General features: G+C 41.6%; 1 protein-coding gene across 1 annotated transcript in view; it reads right to left on the reverse strand.

The window, feature by feature from the left end:
* Positions 1-18,569, reverse strand: part of SLC9A9 (solute carrier family 9 member A9) — a gene marked incomplete at its 3' end in the record, with an annotated part of 980,651 nt that overhangs the window by 182,439 nt on the left and 779,643 nt on the right. The window contains 1 exon segment of the mRNA XM_080654659.1: positions 10,714-10,765. Coding sequence (XP_080510785.1) covers positions 10,714-10,765 — 52 coding nt within the window.

Raw genomic sequence — 18,569 nt, forward strand, 5'->3', positions numbered from 1 at the left:
GCTTGACTTGCACTGTTCTCTGCTAGGACTCTACCTCCTCACACTGCAATTGGGAAAGGGCCTACAGGCAGAAGGTCAAAGAGAATATAGGCTCACCTCACTTGTTTTCTTTCTTTCCAGGATAGTCCTTTGTTGTCTGTTATCCAATGCCTAAATTGCTTTCAGTCTGTTTGTGTCTTTCCATCTGAAAGATGTCTCTTGTAGGCAGCATATGTATGGCTCTTGTCATTTTACCCATTCAACTACCTTGTGCCTTTTGATTTGATCATTTAATCCATTTACATTAAAAGAGATTACTGTATATGATAAGTATATAGTTATTGTCGTTTTATTATTCATATTTTTTATTTTTTTCTTTCTAAAGAAGTTCCTCTAACATTTCTTGTAATGCTAATTTGGTGTTGTTGAATTCATTTAGCTTTTTCTTGTCTGAGAAGCTTTTTACCTGTCCTTCAATTATAAATGATAGCTTTGCTGGGTAAAGTAATTTTGGTTGGTTTGTCTTTTATTCACTTAAGAGACATAGAATTCAAAATTGTAGTACATTCCATTTTTCAAAGTAGCACAAAATAGAGTATGTGTTAAAATTTAATAGCTACATGTAGAGTATGCTTTCTAAAGCTTCTGGGCCAGGTACAACTAGGAGTGCAATATCATTCACATTCTACAGGTACAAGTAAGAGTGTAGCATCATTCACACTCTAAAGGTGTTACAAGACAAGAAAGAAAATTGTGACATTGCTAGTTAGTCACATTTGCAAGTTCATATTTCCCACAGGCTTTTGTTAAAACTTTCCATAAATAAAGATAAATTTTCTTTAAAAATATGTTTATTATTGATTTTTCGAGTACACAACCAGTAATTGCCATAAATATCTCCGAATTTTTTGGATTTTGATAAGAGTAAAAATTTTTTTAAAGGGTGACCAGTGTGAATGTTCTCCTATTTGTTAATGCAAGCCCAGTTTAATCAATGCACACCAAGTGGAAACATGCAGGCCTCCTAAGAATTAGGGGTTAGGCTCTGTTGTCAGACTGAGCAACAAATGCAGATAATAAGCAAGAAGGTGTCAGACAAAATGAGGGCTGAGAGAAGTTCTTGGAAAGTACCCCAAACAAACAAACAAACAACCCCCCAAAAAACAAAACAAAACAAACAAAAACACACACACACCAAAAACTGAGTAGGATGAGTGGCAGCAGTGTCGATTCTGTGGTTTGTTTCTACATCCTGAACCCATTGTTTCCTGTACTTGACACTGAAGACAAGAATTATTCTAAGGCGTGGAGAAAACCTCTTTCTGAAATGTGGCCAAACATTATCATTATTCAGAACACTTTCAGATGCTTCCTAAAATCAACCTTACTTTGAAGTGGCAGCAGTTCAGTAGTAACCATGCAAATTATAGTATTAGTTCACATTAGGTGGCTCTTTATCAGTCCCCACAGTAAGTGAGAAACTTCTAAAATACCGTGGCCAGGAAGAGAGAAAAATGGCGGCGGAATAGACAGACGTGTTCCGAGCCTTGTCCCGGAGCAGAAAGAAAGAACAGCTGAGGGTCGCACTAGGAGTGTTTGTTGGCAAGTTGGGGGACAGCTGAACTCCAGAAGAAGGTGGGAGACTGCTAGACGGGGTTCCCCTGACCTGGCAGCTCCCACTGCGGCTGGGTCCCCTCCCGGAGCTGCGGGCTTGGACGCAGAGTCGCCGCCATCTGGAACCGGAAAGTGGAGCTTATCGGAAGCCTGAGAATCCACAACTGCGGCACCCATGGAACAGCTGCGAGCCCCAGAACAACGCTCCCCAATTGGCGCAAACACACGGGTTCAGAGGAGCTCTACACTCCACCACGGAAAGGTCAGATTTTGCCTGGGATAAGGTGAGGTCTCTGGTCCCGGCGCGAGAGAGGAACGCGCGTTTTGCGGGAGCTGGAGGACCAGGGAAGTCTGTGCCTAGAAAAATCGGTGGCTGCTGGGGCTGGCGTGATCTGTGAATGTGGAAGGGGGTCCTCAGAGCTGCTAACAGAAGGGCTCTCTAAGAAGCAACCCATTTTGATCTGAAGTGCAGGGACACCCTAAGAATTTCAGGGGTGTGCTAGACTTACGCGCAGCCACGGAGTGCGCACACTTGGGCTTTTTCCTCTTGAAATTCTTGCTTCTGATTACTAAGCCCAATTCATAGGTTCACCCAGTTGGGGACACCCTGGGAGACTGCAGGGGAAAGTTGTTTTTCTGGAACCTGGGGATCGGAGCGGGGAGTGACCATCGGAGAGCCAGCTCTGAGGCAGACCACTCCCACAAACCGGTAGTGAGTGCCACAGGGAAAGAAGGCTCTAACACTCCCTAGAGAGGCCATAGATAAACCCGGAAGTCAATCCAGAAACACTGCCACCCAGGGGCTGAATCACAAATTGACTCTTGTGTAATCAAAAATAAAGGAATACGAATTAAGACACACCGCCTGCTTAAAATCAGGACTGGCTTACATCACTGAAGAGCAGTGGAACGCAGGGAACTGCAATACTGTCCGGACTGAGAAACAGGCGTGCCAAACAGAACAACAGAGGAAGTGAATGACCTTCACTACTCCACAATTTATTTTTATTTTTTATTTTTTTATTTTCATTTTTTGCATCTTTTACTCAAGAAACTAATTTTTTTTCCTCACTTGATTTTACCTTTTTAATTATTACATTTTTATTTTCAATCCGTATTATTACTACTGCTATTTTAACTTTTTTTTTTTTTTTTAAGTGTCATTTTATTTTCTCTTCATTTTGTTTTGGGATTAATGTTCTACATTCTATTTTTATCTTTCCTTTAGCACCATTTTACTCTATCTCAAATCTACCTTTATGCCATCACTCTCTTCCTCACTTTTCCCTTTTCAGTGTCCTGTTTATCTTACCCCTTTCCTGCTTTAGATTTTCCCTATTTTTTCTGTTTACCCCCTTTTAAAATTTCACCCTACTTATATATCTAACCACCAATCCCCTGCTCCAAGTCCATACACACCTCTCTCTTTGCTGTCTTAACTATCCAAAAAATTGTTCTTCTCTCTGTCCTTTTGTTGTTGTTCGTTTGAATGTAGATTATATCGAATTTTTATGCTTTTTTGTGAGATTGTTTTGCTTATTCTTCTTTTGTTTATTTTTTTGTTTGTTTAGTGCTTCTGTTTTCCCTTGCCTCACTCAATATTAGTTGGTGTTGTAGTTTGTATTAATCCCCAGGTACTTGTTACTGGCATTTGCTGGGATAAGTGATTGTTCTATTGGAGTTTTATCCCGAATATATATAGTCTGTTTCCCTTTCTCTCTTAGTCTCTTTCTTGTCTCTCTTACTTTTTTCTCTTCTTTTTTTCCCTTTTCCCAATTTCATTTTGACAACCCCTTTTTTTTCTCTTCTTCTTCTTTCTTTCTCTTTCCTCTTCTTCTTTCTCTACTATCCCCTGATTTGTCTTTCTCTGGTGGTCACCTTTATTGGAGGTTGTTAATATCGTGAATACATTTCTGTTCAGTGCCTTGTGTGTTGTACCTGGTAGTGCTGTATTTTGTGCCTTTAAATCGACGCAGGAGAGAGAGAACTACATAACCAGACACCCAGAGAAGAGAGACCATGGGGAGACAAAGACACAGCCCGCATATGAAAGAAAAGCAGGCATCACCAGAAAAGGAAGTAAATGAATTGGAAGCAAGCAACCTTCCAGAAAAAGAATTCAGAGAAATGGTCATAAGGTGGCTGAAAAGAATGGAAGACAAATTCGACAATATGAGCAAGAACCAAGAGGAAATGAAGAAGAACCAAGAAGAAATGAAAAATGACATCGCTGCTGTAAAGAACTCAATAGAAAGCATCAAGAGTAGACTAGAAGAAGCAGAGGACCGCATCAGTGAGCTAGAAGACAAGATGGGAAAAAATACCCAAGTACAGCAACTTCTAGAAAAAAAAATTAAAAGGCAGGAGGAGAGCCTAAGGGAACTTTGGGACAACGCGAAACAAAACAACATCCGCATAATAGGGGTTCCAGAAGGAAAGGAAGCTGAGCAAGGAATAGAAAACCTATTAGAATAAATAATGACAGAAAATTTCCCTGATATAGAGAAGAAAAAACCCACACAAATCCAAGAAGCTCACAGAGTCCCAAGCAAAATGAACCCCAAAAGACCGACGCCAAGGCACATTATAATTAAATTGGCAAACACCAACGACAAAGTAAGAATCTTAAAAGCGTCCAAAGAGAGACAGAAAGTTACATACAAAGGAACCCCCATCAGACTAGCAACTGATTTCTCAACAGAAACTCATCAGGCCAGAAGGGAATGGAATGAAATATACAAAGTCATGCAAAGGAAGGGTCTGAATCCAAGAATACTGTACCCAGCAAGGCTGTCAATCAAAATTGAAGGTGAAATCAGGAGCTTCACAGACAAAAAAGGACTAAGGGAATTTATTACCACCAAACCAGCAATGCAAGAAATGCTAAAGGGTCTGCTGTAAAAAAAAAAAAAAAAAGAAAGAAATAGGAAGCGAAGAAGGAACACAGGTGTAAAGAATAGGAATGGCGACAAATAAGTACCTATCAATAATAACTTTAAATGTAAACGGATTAAATGCCCCAATCAAAAGACATAGGGTAATGGATTGGATAAGAAAACATGACCCATATATCTGCTGTCTACAAGAAACCCACCTCAGAAAAAAAGACGCACACAGACTGAGGGTGAAGGGATGGAAAAAGGTTTTCCAGGCAAATGGAACTGAAAAAAAAGCTGGGGTAGCAATACTTATATCTGACAAATTAGATCTCAAACTGAAGGACATAACAAGAGATAAGGAAGGCCACTTCATAATACTAAAGGGAGCAATCCAACAAGAAGAAATAACTCTGGTAAACATATATGCACCCAATACAGGAGCACCCAAATACATAAAAAAAAACTCCTGGAGGATATCAAGGGAGAGATTGACAGCAAAACAATCATAGTAGGAGACTTTAATACCCCACTATCACCATTGGACAAATCCTCTAAACAAAACATCAGCAAAGAAACATCAATCCTAAATGACTCACTAGACCAGATGGAATTAATTGACATCTTCAGAACATTTCACCCCAAAGCCACAGAATATACATTCTTCTCAAGTGCACATGGGTCATTTTCAAAGATAGACCATATGTTGGGACATAGGCAAAGTCTCTTCAAATTCAAGAAGATAGAAATCATATCAAGCATCTTCTCAGACCACAGTGGCATAAAACTGGAAATCAACTACAATAAAAACAACCCAAAGAAATCAAACACATGGAGACTAAACAGCATGCTATTAAACCATGACTGGGTTACCAGAGAGATCAAAGAAGAAATAAAAAACATCATGGCAACAAATGACAATGAAAACACTACAATCCAAAATCTATGGGACACAGCGAAAGCAGTCTTGAGAGGGAAGTTCATAGCTCTACAAGCCTACTGCAAAAAACAAGAAACAGGGGTAATAAATTACCTAACCCAACAACTCAAAGAGTTAGAAAAAGAGCAACAAGAAAAGCCCAGTGTAAGCAGAAGGAAGGAAATAATAAAGATCAGAGCACAGATAAACGACATAGAGACCAAAGAAACAATACAAAAGATCAACAAAACCAAGAGCTGGTTCTTTGAAAGGATAAACAAGATTGATGAACCTCTAGCCAGGCTCACCAAGAAGCAAAGAGAGAGGACCCAAATAAACAAGATCAGAAATGAAAGAGGTGAAATAACAACAGATCCCGCCGAAATACAAAGGATTGTTAAAAAATACTACGAACAACTCTATTCCAACAAACTGGACAACCTGGAGGAAATGGACATATTCCTAGAAAAATATAACCTTCCAAAACTCAATCAGGAAGAATCTAAACAGCTCAATATGCCAGTAACTATGGAAGAAATTGAAGCAGTCATCAAAGAGCTTCCGGCAAACAAAAGCCCGGGGCCAGACGGCTTCACAGGAGAGTTTTACCAAACATTCAAGGAAGAACTAAAACCTATCCTCCTCAGATTATTCCAAAAAATTCAAGAGGAAGGAACACTTCCAAGCTCCTTCTATGAAGCCAGCATCACCCTAATACCAAAACCAGATAAAGACAACACAATAAAAGAGAATTACAGGCCAATATCCCTCATGAATGTAGATGCCAAAATCCTCAACAAAATTCTAGCAAATCGGATCCAGCAGTACATCAGAAAGATCATACACCATGACCAAGTAGGGTTTATCCCAGGAATGCAAGGATGGTTCAATATCCGAAAATCAATAAATGTGATACATCACATAAACAAATTGAAAGATAAAAATCACATAGTCATATCAATTGATGCAGAAAAAGCATTTGACAAAATCCAACACCCTTTCTTGATAAAAACTCTCAACAAGGTGGGAATAGAAGGATCATACCTCAACATAATAAAAGCTATATATGATAAACCCACAGCTAACATCATACTCAGTGGGCAAAAACTAAAACCATTTCCCCTAAGAACAGGAACAAGACAAGGATGCCCACTCTCACCACTCCTGTTTGACATAGTACTGGAAGTATTAGCCATTGCAATTAGACAAGAAGAAGAAATAAAAGGCATCCAAATTGGAAAAGAAGAAGTAAAGCTGTCCTTATTTGCAGATGACATGATATTGTACATAAAAAACCCGAAAGACTCTATCAAAAAACTAACAGACTTAATAAATGAATTTGGCAAGGTAGCAGGATACAAAATTAATGCCAAGAAATCTATGGCATTTCTATACACCAACAGTGAACTTACAGAAAGAGAGACTAAAAAAGCAATCCCATTTTCCATCGCACCAAAAAAATTAAGATACTTAGGAATAAAGCTAACCAAGGAGGTAAAAGACCTATATGCAGAAAGCTACAGGACACTGAAAAAAGAGATAGAGGAAGATGTAAACAGATGGAAGAACATACCATGTTCATGGATTGGTAGAATCAACATCATCAAAATGTCCATACTACCCAAAGCAATCTATAGATTCAATGCACTCCCCATTAAAATACCAACAGCATATTTCACAGACTTAGAAAGAACTCTCCAAAAATTCATCTGGAATAAAAAAAGACCCCGAATAGCCACAGCAATCCTGAGAAAGAAGAATAAAGTAGGAGGGATCTCAATACCAGATTTCAAGCTGTATTACAAAGCCACTGTCCTCAAAACAGCCTGGTACTGGCACAAGAACAGACATATAGATCAATGGAATAGAATAGAGAATCCAGATATCGACCCAAACCAATATGCGCAATTAATATTTGACAAAGGAGGCATGAGCATACAATGGAGTCAAGACAGTCTCTTCAATAAATGGTGTTGGGAAAATTGGACAGATACATGCAAAAAAATGAAACTAGATCACCAACTTACACCATACACAAAAATAAACTCAAAATGGATACAGGACTTAAATATAAGACAGGAAACCATAAAAATACTAGAGGAATCCTCAGGCAGCAAAATCTCAGACATATGCCAAAAGAACTTTTTCAGTGATACTGCCCCTAGGGCAATGGAAGCCAAAGAGAAAATAAACAAATGGGACTACATCAAAATAAAAAGCTTTTGCACAGCAAAAGAAACCATCAACAAAACAACAAGAAACCCCACTGTATGGGAGAACATATTTGCAAATGGTATCACAGATAAAGGTTTAATTTCCAACATCTACAGGCAGCTTATACAACTTAATAAAAGGAAGATAAATGATCCAATAAAAAAATGGGCAACGGGCCCTGACCGGTTTGGCTCAGTGGATAGAGCATCAGCCTGCGGACTGAAGGGTCCCAGGTTCGATTCTGGTCAAGGGCATATACGTTGGTTGCAGGCACATCCCCAGTGAGGGGTGTGCAAGAGGCAGCTGATCGATGTTTCTCTCTCATCGATGTTTCTAACTGTCTGTCCCTCTCCCTTCCTCTCTGTAAAAAATCAATAAAATAAAAAAAAAAAAATGGGCAACGGACCTAAATAGAATCTTTTCGAAAGAAGACAGAAGGAAGGCCAAGAGACACATGAAAACATGCTCAAAGTCACTTATTATCCGAGAGATGCAAATCAAAACGACAATGCGATACCATCTCACACCTGTCAGAATGGCTATCATCAACAAATCAACAAACGACAAGTGTTGGCGAGGATGCGGAGAAAAAGGAACCCTCGTGCACTGCTGGTGGGAATGCAGACTGGTGCAGCCACTGTGGAGAACAGTATGGAGTTTCCTCAAAAAACTGAAAATGGAACTCCCATTTGACCCAGTAATCCCACTCCTAGGAATATATCCTAAGAAACCAGAAACACCAATCAGAAAGGATATATGCACCCCTATGTTCATAGCAGCACAATTTACAATAGCTAAGATTTGGAAACAGCCTAGGTGCCCGTCAGCAGATGACTGGATCAGAAAACTATGGTACATCTACACAATGGAATACTATGCTGCCATAAAAAAGAAGGAATTACTACCATTTGTAGACACCTGGATGGAATTAGAGAACATTATGCTAAGTGAAATAAGCCAGTCAATGAAAGAAAAATACCACATGATCTCACTCATTTAGGGATAATGAAAAACATTATAAACTGATGAACCAAAAGATAGTTACAGAGGCAGTAAAGCATCAAACAGAGTGTCTAATTACAGCTGTAAGGTTAGGGAGAGGTGGGGGAAATAAGAGATCAACTGAAGGACTTGTATGCATGCATATAAGAGTAACCAACGGATGCAAAACATTGGGGGGTGAGGGCAGGTATGGGAGTGGGGTGGGGGGGCAATGGTAAGATATGTACACATATAATACCTTAATAAAAAATTTGAAATAAAAATAAAAATAAAATACCGTGGCCATCTGCGGTTCAGCTACAGAAGTCTACAGGACCTTGTGATCCAACTACTTATAATTCCTTTTTCTCCTTTGGTTTTGCCTTTCTGCTCTTATTAAATTTTTAACTGAATTTTAAAATTGTTTTTAAACTATTGTACAATTATTTTATTATATATAGTGTTGTAAGCTGCTTCAAATCCTTCATAAGAAAAGATGGGTTTCACTAATATAATTGTTAGGTAGCTTTATAGATACAGTTTCATTTAATTGTCATAACAACCTGGAGAAGTACACATTAGTGTTATTCATATTCACACACAGGACAACTCTATTTAAAGATATAAAAAACTACCAAGTATCACATACAACAACAAGAAAAGTTTTCTACTGGTTTAAGTATCTTTAGATAAGAGTTATTACTAAATTAACAATTGTGTGAATGAGCTAAAATAAAATACATTTAAATTGTAAAAGGAAAGAGTTAGGCTAGTAGGTAATCTTACCAATAATTATATGTGATTATAAAATATTAGGCAGTTAGAGGAAGATAAAGAATTCCTTTGATGAATTTCCTTACTCTATCTCTTTTCTTTTAAAAAGAAGATATGAGTAGGGTAAAATTTAGATGAAAGTTTTACTTGAAAGTAGAATGGATTAGTTGACCTATATGACATGAAAATGCTTTGTCAAATCATCTACCACAGACCTTACTAACTGCTTCTGGTAGTCCACCAGTGTAAGGAGATGGGTTCTGAGCTTCTCTGAGGTCACCGAGCTGTCCTGCCCTCAGTGCGCTGGCACCCACTCTGCTCATGTCTGCAGTTAGGTGTATTTCTTGGCAAAGGAGTGTCTGAAAACAGCATGATCCTGGCTGTGGAGCATATTAATGAGCCAGGATCAGCATTAATATAATTTCCCAGCCCTTTCTGTAGAGCACAGGGTCCTTCCTTCCTTACGTCTATGTGAACCCGAAAGCAGCAGCACTAGCAGCTGTGCCTGCAGTGATGGTACTGTGCAGAAAAGCCATAAAATTAAAGAGATGTGTCTTCTTCAAGTTCAGATATGATCATACACAATTCTTTAAGTGACATCACTTATTTCCTATGCTGGCTGATCATATCTATCTTGCAATTTCAGCAAAAGGTGCAACCTTTCCACACAATTGTTCAAGTACTGAGTTAAAGATGACTAATTCAAAACTGCAATGACATATTCTCTCTAATGTCAGGTCCAAGTCCAGAGCTTGGAGAATAGACTTCCCTTACTGGAGAAAACAACAGAGTGTTCTGAAAAGTTTTCCCTAAAGGATATTCAGGTCTCTGCCGATAATGGTAGCTTAGCTAAGTAAGGAATGACTCACCTAGACAGTTCTGCTATGCTTTTGCAAATTTTCAATATTTCTGTATACCTTGACCTAATGAATGAAAAGTCATGCAACAGAAACAGGTCTATCTGTTGGATGTCCAACATGCATTGGACTTGTATTGAGTACATTTCACTGAAATTACTTAGCTAGCAAGTTGCTCAGAGGGATTTGAACTCCAGGCTGCGTGATTCCAAGAGCCACATTCTTGTTCCTATCATGCAGTTTCCAGGCTTCCTGCTGCCACACAGAGGGCACAAGTATATGTGAGGTCTAAGCACTCCAAAAGATATGCAGAGCTTATTGACCCCCTGAATCCTGGGGGTTAAAGGAGGAGTGGTTTATAGTCATCTGATTAGTTTTATCTGCAGAGGCAGCTCCATTTAGAACAACCTCTTGGCAACATGCTCGGCAAGCATGGAACATTCTAAGGAACAGAATATCTCTTAACTCTATATTCTATGTTTTGACTTCTTGGACTTGCCTGGTGTGAGGAGGGCTCCTCCTTCAGATTTTCATCCAGGTCCACACCAACTCTGTTAAAGAAAACAGAAAACTGGTAACAGCCTTGCTATAGTTGAGTCTTGTGTCTGATCACCTGAACCAAACACAATACAAAATAGAGGACAGGTTTGGCAAAAAAACAAACAAACAAAAAAAAACCCCCAGAATCAAAAGAATTTTAAATCGACCTATGGCAAATGAGACCTGCACAGCTGGGTCCACATGCAGCAGGTGAGTTGGAGCACCAGGCTGTTCCTTACCATTATCTTTCCCAGCAAGAGCAGGGCCTGAGAACCTTGGAGAGGAACCCTCAGGAAAAATACCTCTGGAGCATCCAAACAAGGATCCTGGAGGGAGGGCGGCCTGCTATCACCACAGGACTCACTGACCAAAACTGCTCTGGAATTATGGGAGCCCAAGCTAGAGCAGGCTCCCCAAAGCAGAAAAAGTGCTCCTAAGTTTTAGTTAAAATAAGTTTGTAAGTTTTGCCTGAATACTTTGAAAACCTCTTTATATGATAATGATTTTGTATTAGAGAGAATAGGAAGATAAGGTAGCTTTCCCTCTAGCCAGAATGATCAAAATGATTGAGAGCTGGGAGGCAGACTCACCTGTGTATAGTACTTCTCACACAGACACACGTGTGCAGTGCAGCTACAGGTATGTGCCCTGTAAAGACAGTTTCTGAGAAACTTCATTTCACCCAGCTCAGAGAAAATTCTCAGTGCATATGCTGAGTTACTGAATACATTCCTGAATTTGCGCTTTGATGGGCATCATTAAAACAAATCCTCCACTTTGGATTTTACACATTTCATGACAGGATATCCACAGACTAGCTTCTGGTTTGGTGCATTTCTAACCTTGTTTTCCCCTGCTGCCAGGTGGAGTTCTGCGGCCAGGTGCTATCTGATGCACTCACTTTGCTTCAATCTGACACTGGTTCTGGAACTCATGCCTGCACTGGTGGCCGACAGTGACTCACTCCACACCGAAGTGACTGTGGGCCACAGGGTCTTATTCGCTAAAGGCAAACTAAATGTGTTCCCAGTTCATCTTCCCTATGTGGGCTCCCCTTACCCTCCACAGCCCTCCAGAGCCTTCTGACCAGAGGAGAAGTCTTATGGAAGGAAGCTGGTGTAGACAGAAACAGTGCTGGACCCCAGCTGTGGCTAAAATATATTCCGTTTGCAAATCTTACAAAAACACAGGACCATGGGAACACAATGCTGGGGCTCTTCCCAGGATCTTAGAAGAGCCAGGGCACGTACAGGGCCCTGGAGCTTGGACTTCCTCTGCTCTTGGTGTGTGTGTGGGCGTCCTTGCCAGGTGGGGCAGGGTGGGGACCGTGGGGTGTGAAGCTCAGGATCTCAGCTTCAAGCTGCACTGGAGCCTTTCCTGTGAGCACTGCAATTTCTGGAGCTGTGGAGTCTTTCCTTTAACTCAGAGCCCTCTAAACACAGGTCACCTTGCCTCAGTTCTCTAGGTGGAGGAGGGGAAGGCAGGGTTAGAATACAGCAGGCAGAGGTGGGAGCCTGTGGAAGGAAAGCAGCAACAGTGGACAGGCAGCCACTGAAGTACCTCTGATTCTTGAAAAAAAAAAAAAAGAGCGTCCTCTGGGTGTGAAGAGCCCCTTTCCTCTAACCCAGGGATGAAATGAGTAGCTCTTTATTTTACTCTGAGCTTTTGGCCTTCAGGTAACTGGGGTCCCTGGAGGTGACTAACCTTGGATCCTCTTGGAGTCCACAGAGCTATTGGATCTATTTCATTGAAGTTGGAGGGAGAGAGGGAAGAGAAAGGGGTGAGGAAGGAGAAAGGAGGAGAACAGAAAAAGTAAAAGAAAGAGGGGGGGAAAGGGAAGTGCAGGGATCGGGGGAAGATTGGGGGAGTAGTGAAGAGAGAAGATAGAGAGGGCAGAAGGAGATGGAGGGTGGGGAGGGAAGGATAAAGGAGGTGACAAAGGGGAAGGAGGAAAGAAAGGGTAGGGGAGAGAGTGTGGAGGGGGAATTAAGGTTCAGCCTCCCAAAGTGAGTTCAGGCAGTGACTTTGAGATGTTATTGGTATGAGTTCAACTCTATGAACAGTAGGGCCCAAGCTGGAGGCCCCCCAGCCCCCTCTCTCATGTGGCTGGCCCACCTTAGCCCCTCTGGTGGGTCTGAGATCTCTGGCTAATGCTGGGAGTTCCCAGGAGCCTTTATTGATGTGGAAGCCTAGATCCCCACCAACAGGGCCACCCAGGTGGACTGTGATTGAACAAGGGTGCTGAAGTTCCCACAGCTGCCTCAGTTTAGGGCCTTTTTCCAGCTATCTAGAAAACGAAAAAATAGAAATCAAATTTCACAAGATACCCAACATTTAAAGTTTGAGGCAGTATGTATTGAGGTTTATGCCTAAATGCTAAGCTTTCCTCTCAGAAGCAAAGCAGACCCTTCAAGTTTTGATTATTCTAATAGCCAGAAGGAGCTGAGCAATGATGGCAGGCAATTCTGTTTCTCAGTTTTATGTGGGACTTGGTGAAAAGCATCTGGGAGTGAGGAGCAAGAATAGGCCTCTTCCCTCCTTCCGTTCCACCAAGATCAGGATCTGTTCCTGCTCCAGGGCCAGGCCTATAGCCCTTTCTGGCTTGAGGAGAGAAAAACTCTGTGAGAGTTATCTTCCTCCCAGGGAAGCCTGGTGACCATACAGATGAGGTTCATGCAAACAGCTGGCAGGTTTGATTAGAAGGATCTGTAAAGGCTCACTGTAATTTAAGTGCTATGAAGCAAAGGCACATAGAACAATGCCTCTTTTATCAAATGAGCTCCTTTGGATAAATGTTGTGCTAAAATTATTCCCTTCCTCCTGCCCCCTTAGACAGAATGTGGCTGGGTCACTCAGACCTTTGCTGGAAGCATCCATATGGCACTGGATATTCTATGATGATCTCTGAGAGATATATGGACTTCTTTAATGCCCATATTAATGGTCCCTGGCTACTAATCTTTTCCTTTTTGTAATTCTTGTATCTGCTGGCAGATTGCCTTATCTTCTGCCTGAAACATTACAGTAAGTTAGCATAGTGTCCCTGTTCCCTACCCCTTATAGTGTAGTATGGGACTGATGACCTGATAGTCTAATTTAATACACTTTTTCCTTTCAAGTTTATAGTACATGCTCATATAAACACATATAACAAAATAATAAAATCCCGACATAGTAGAAGGGCTTACAATGAAACACAGTTGTTCTCTGCCCACCCCTGCACACACATCCTCAGACCAAGTCTCCACTGGCTCTGAGGGCCATTCTCTGCCTTTTCTTCATGGTGATATGTGAACTGTTACCAACATGCTGGGCACATTCACTAGCATCCCCAGGGCTCAGCAAGCATGGCAGCTGCCTCTGCATCCCTTAGTCTCCTGTCCAAGAAAGATAGTCAGAAAGTGAACATGACATTTTTGGGGGATTAACCTCAAACCCATTCACTTTTACACATAAAGGTCATATATGTACTGTGGGTTCTTGAGAGATTATTAGAAAGACAAGATGGTGTCATCCAGCTGGTGGTGCCAGTGTGTGTATAGTAGCGCCAAGTTGAGATCACAGATGTATGAAATGCAGTTCAATCTCCTTAGGTAATGCCCACGGCTCTTTGGTGCCGCCCAGCAGGTTAAGCTATCCTTTCTGCTGGTTTGATGTAAGCACAGTGCTTCAGGGTTGGTAATTGGACTCTTCCTTCTTTCTGAGCCTCAGTACCTGATATGGTCTCTGAGTCCCAGCCTTGCTGGTATCTGCCAGTTCCTCTCCCATTGACTGAACACCCTCCCTCCAAGTGGCAGCTGAACTCTCCACTACTGCCCTTCCTCTTCTGATCACCTGTGGACCATCCATCTTGTTATGTTAGTTCAGATCCTCATCACTTTAGTTTTCACTGGCTTACTAGTAGACTACCAGTGGCTGTATGCCTTCACTTCAGATCTCTATTCCCACACCAACCTGTGGCACCTGTGCTTACCCTGTTCCAGCTGTGTTAGCCCTGGTCCACCCTGTGTTCACCCTTCCAGCTGCACCCCACTGTGCAGGGCAGGCCAGTGCTCTGCATGGAATTGGCTACAGCTGGAATCCCAGGACTCAGGACTTCCAGCAGTATTGAGGGGTTAATGACACTTGGCTGTTAAGAGTCTTTCACTGGTGTGCATCATTCACTGGCCTTGTTCTCCTTGTTAATACAATGGGGACAGTAACAGAACCTGCTTCAGGGCTGTAGTGAGGAGTAAATTAGAAAATTCACGTAAAGCAGTTGGCTTAGGACCTGGTACCTAGTAAGTTCTCAACAAATGTTAGCAGCTATTGTCAATGTTATTATTTTCATTCAGATCAGTATTTTTTTAAAATTAGAGTCCTGCCATCCTTACTCCTGACTAATTTCAGAGAAAAGCCCTCCTAGTGTCAGTTCTGCACTGGGGATCTCGAATGTACACTCACACCTGCAGTGTAGCCACAGGGGCAGCCAGTGCACAGCAGGGACTTCTGGTTTCACAATAATACCTCATTTCTATTTAAGGAGGCCAAGTTTCCCAGTAAAAGATTATTTACAATTTACAGGTGGTTTTGGAGGTGAGAGGGGACGAAGAAGGAAATGAAAGTGTCTGAACAGCAAGGGCAAGGGAAGGAAATGAAAAGCAGCAAAGAGTAAGAGGTGAGAAGGAAGCACCACATCAGTACTCAGACCAGGTGCAGGTGCTATGTAAGTAGCTGTGAAGGTGCATGCAGCCAAGAGAAGAGCCAGGGTGCAGGGATGAACACCCCCAACACAGAAAATTTTTCCAATATGGAGAAATAAAGAATCTGGGAAGGATTAAAAGGCAAGTGAAAAGGCTGGTTAAAATTGTATACGATGTTTTGCATTCTTGATGTACCTTTTAATTTTTTTTTTATTCATCGGCCTTCTGAATAAGTATTTAGCTGTGAACATGCCAGCACAAGCTGTTTCACCCTCCTCACCTGATCATAAAGTCAATTTTTCTTGTGACTTTGGCTCCAGTGGAAGCTTCCCTAAGTGTGAAGATGGAATAGTAGATGTGCTCTGGAGGTGATGAGGTGGCGTGGGGACCATGTATACAATGTCTGACAACTTTGAAGTACATTTGGGAACATATAAGTACACTGATAACATTATGTTCTTTGAAAAATAAATTCAAACAAACAAGTACATGTCACAGACACTAATGCAGATATACATCCTGTTCTTTAGGTTGGGTGAAACTTCCCATGAGTTTGGAGAGCTTCGTTCCACCAAGATGTAAGCTAATGTCAGGCTGTGGGTAAGCATCCATTAGAAACCGGATTGAGATGGAATGTGCAGATGGATCTCTTCTGACTTGAGCTGCAGGTACTGTCACCCATTGGTGGGAAGACAGATGTCATAGCATCTGGCTTCCTTCCCTAAGGCTCCATTCCAGATGTTCTGCCCAGGTGATTAGGGGTCCATTAGAACCAAGTGCACATCCTGGAAAAAATATCCTTAAGTGGATTAGTTTGTTTACATTCCAGTGTGTTACTAGGTGGTGTGTCTTCTCAATGTCAAACTGAAGACATTGTATGAGAAAAAAAAGAGATACATTTTATTGCTAAATACAAAGTGGTTGTAGGAGTATGCTTTATATGTTGGTGTGAAACCGAAAGTGGTTGAGAATAAATCCCAGATTGTCAGGGTCTCAGTAAGAAGTGAAAGTCTAAAACCTGGAAACTATTGTGGTTATAGTCATGGGTTGCTTAATGACAGGGACACATTCTGAGAAATGCATTGTTAGGTAATTTCATTCTTGTGCAAATATCAGAGAGTGCGCTTACACAAACTTCGATGTTCTAGTCCACTACACACTTAGTACATGGCATAGTCTATTGCTCCTGGGCTACAAGCCTGTACAGAGGTTACTGTACTGGATACTGTAGGCAGTTGTAACACAATGGTATTTGTGTATTTAAACATAGATACACCATAAAAACATGGTGTATAAGATTTAAAAAGTGGTGCACTACTTTAGGGCACTTGCCATGAATGGAACTGTGGGACTGGAAGCTGCTCTGGGTGAGGCAATGAGTGTGTGGTGGGTGAGTGTGAAGGCCAGGACATCAGTGTGCACAACTGTAGACTTCATAAACACTGTGCACTGGTATCCCACAACCCCCTACTTCCTTCCAACAGATCAGAAATAGAACACTGAAGTTGTCAAAGCTGTTCCATGAACAGGGTATGTGGGCTGGGTTGGTTTAGAAGAAGAAGAAGGAATTAACATGGAGAGGGTGTAGGACTGAGGACTCAATATTTTGACTTTGGAAATTTGTTTTTGGTCCATTGACCCTATCTGGCATTGAATTAATGGAAGAAATAAAACTAATCTATACCTTATATCTTTACAACTCAAAAATATTTCTGAAGGACAGGGCAGGCTGGCTTCTACCACTACAGATGGCATTTGCTCAGTGGCAGTGGTTGGTGTGCAGTGTGGGTCTGAGGTGCACCTCAGAGCAAGTCTTCACATTGCTCTTCTTTGACATGCTCAGACTCTAGGGGGAAGGACCTACATGGAAGTGTGTTCCACTGGTGCAAGGAGAACATTCTCCCCATGAGAAATCATCTACAAAAATCAATAATGGACTTTTGTGGGGAAGCACAGGACTTGGTTGGAAAGTCTGTAAGGAGGAATCTCTGAAAGTTCAGAGGCCTCTAGGGGGATCTGGCCGAAGGTGGCAGACCCTGCCTTCACTTTTCCAAACAAGTCTGAGCCCCTGGGTATTTTACTGGAATCTTTATGTTTAGGCTTTAAATGTCCTTGCTTAAAGGACACTGCAGATGCATGTCTTTTCAGGGATACTTACCCTACTTATAGTATCTAGAAGTTAATTTTAGTTTAAGCTGTTGCTACAATAAAAGCCTAAGGAGGCAGGCAAATGGGGCTGTTTGGTTCCTATAGCCAAGCAGTCCCTTAGCTCTCTCTTTCACAGAAACATGTGTCAGAGAATCACTCATCCATTACTCAGGGTCTGCCAGTCAGCCTTGGCAGACTTTGACAATGAGGGGGAAATACATGCTACATACCTTTAGGGACTGTAAACTTTCTGTATACAATGATCCAGGAGAAAAGTGGACCCAGCCTAATCCTAAAGGAAGAACAACAAAGCCTTTCAAATCAAGTGGATGCTTACCTATAGCACAACTTAAGTGAATTTCAATGGTTGATTCTGAACTTTCCATTTCCAATTAGCTTTGCCTGCTAGCAGGGAAGCTAGTCTAGAAGATGTTTTGAGACGGCTATCTCCCCAAATCACTTCTTTATCAGATAATTGAGCTCTTTATTTCCTTTTGGGGATTAAAACGTAGAGGGAAGGACTTGGGAGAGGTCATATTTGGGCTTCTATTCACACAAGGCATGAGTGACTGGATCAGATTTATTCCTGAGAACAGAAAGAAAAAAAGCCCAAGGGCAAAAGAGGGCCAAGGTATTGAGAGAACTAATCAAAGTAAGGGAAGCAGAAGGTGCAAAGACAGCTTGAGACATAATTTTAACAGTAGCAGCTAATATGTATCAAATGCATATGAAGTGCTAGAATATACACAGAGCAATATTTATGTACTAGAGGCCTGGTGCACAAAATTCGTGCACTGGGGGGGTATCCCTCAGCCCAGCCTGCACCCTCTCCAATCTGGGACCACTGTGGAATCGGACCTAAACCAGCAGTCAGACATCCCTCTCACAATCTGGGACTCCTGGCTCCTAACCTGCCTGCCTGCCTGATTTCCCCTAACCATTTCTGCCTGCCAGCCTGATCACCCCCTAACCATTCCCCTGCTGG

The sequence above is a fragment of the Plecotus auritus genome (assembly GCF_963455305.1).
Source record: "Plecotus auritus genome assembly, chromosome: 2".
NCBI classification, from domain to species: Eukaryota; Metazoa; Chordata; class Mammalia; order Chiroptera; family Vespertilionidae; genus Plecotus; species Plecotus auritus.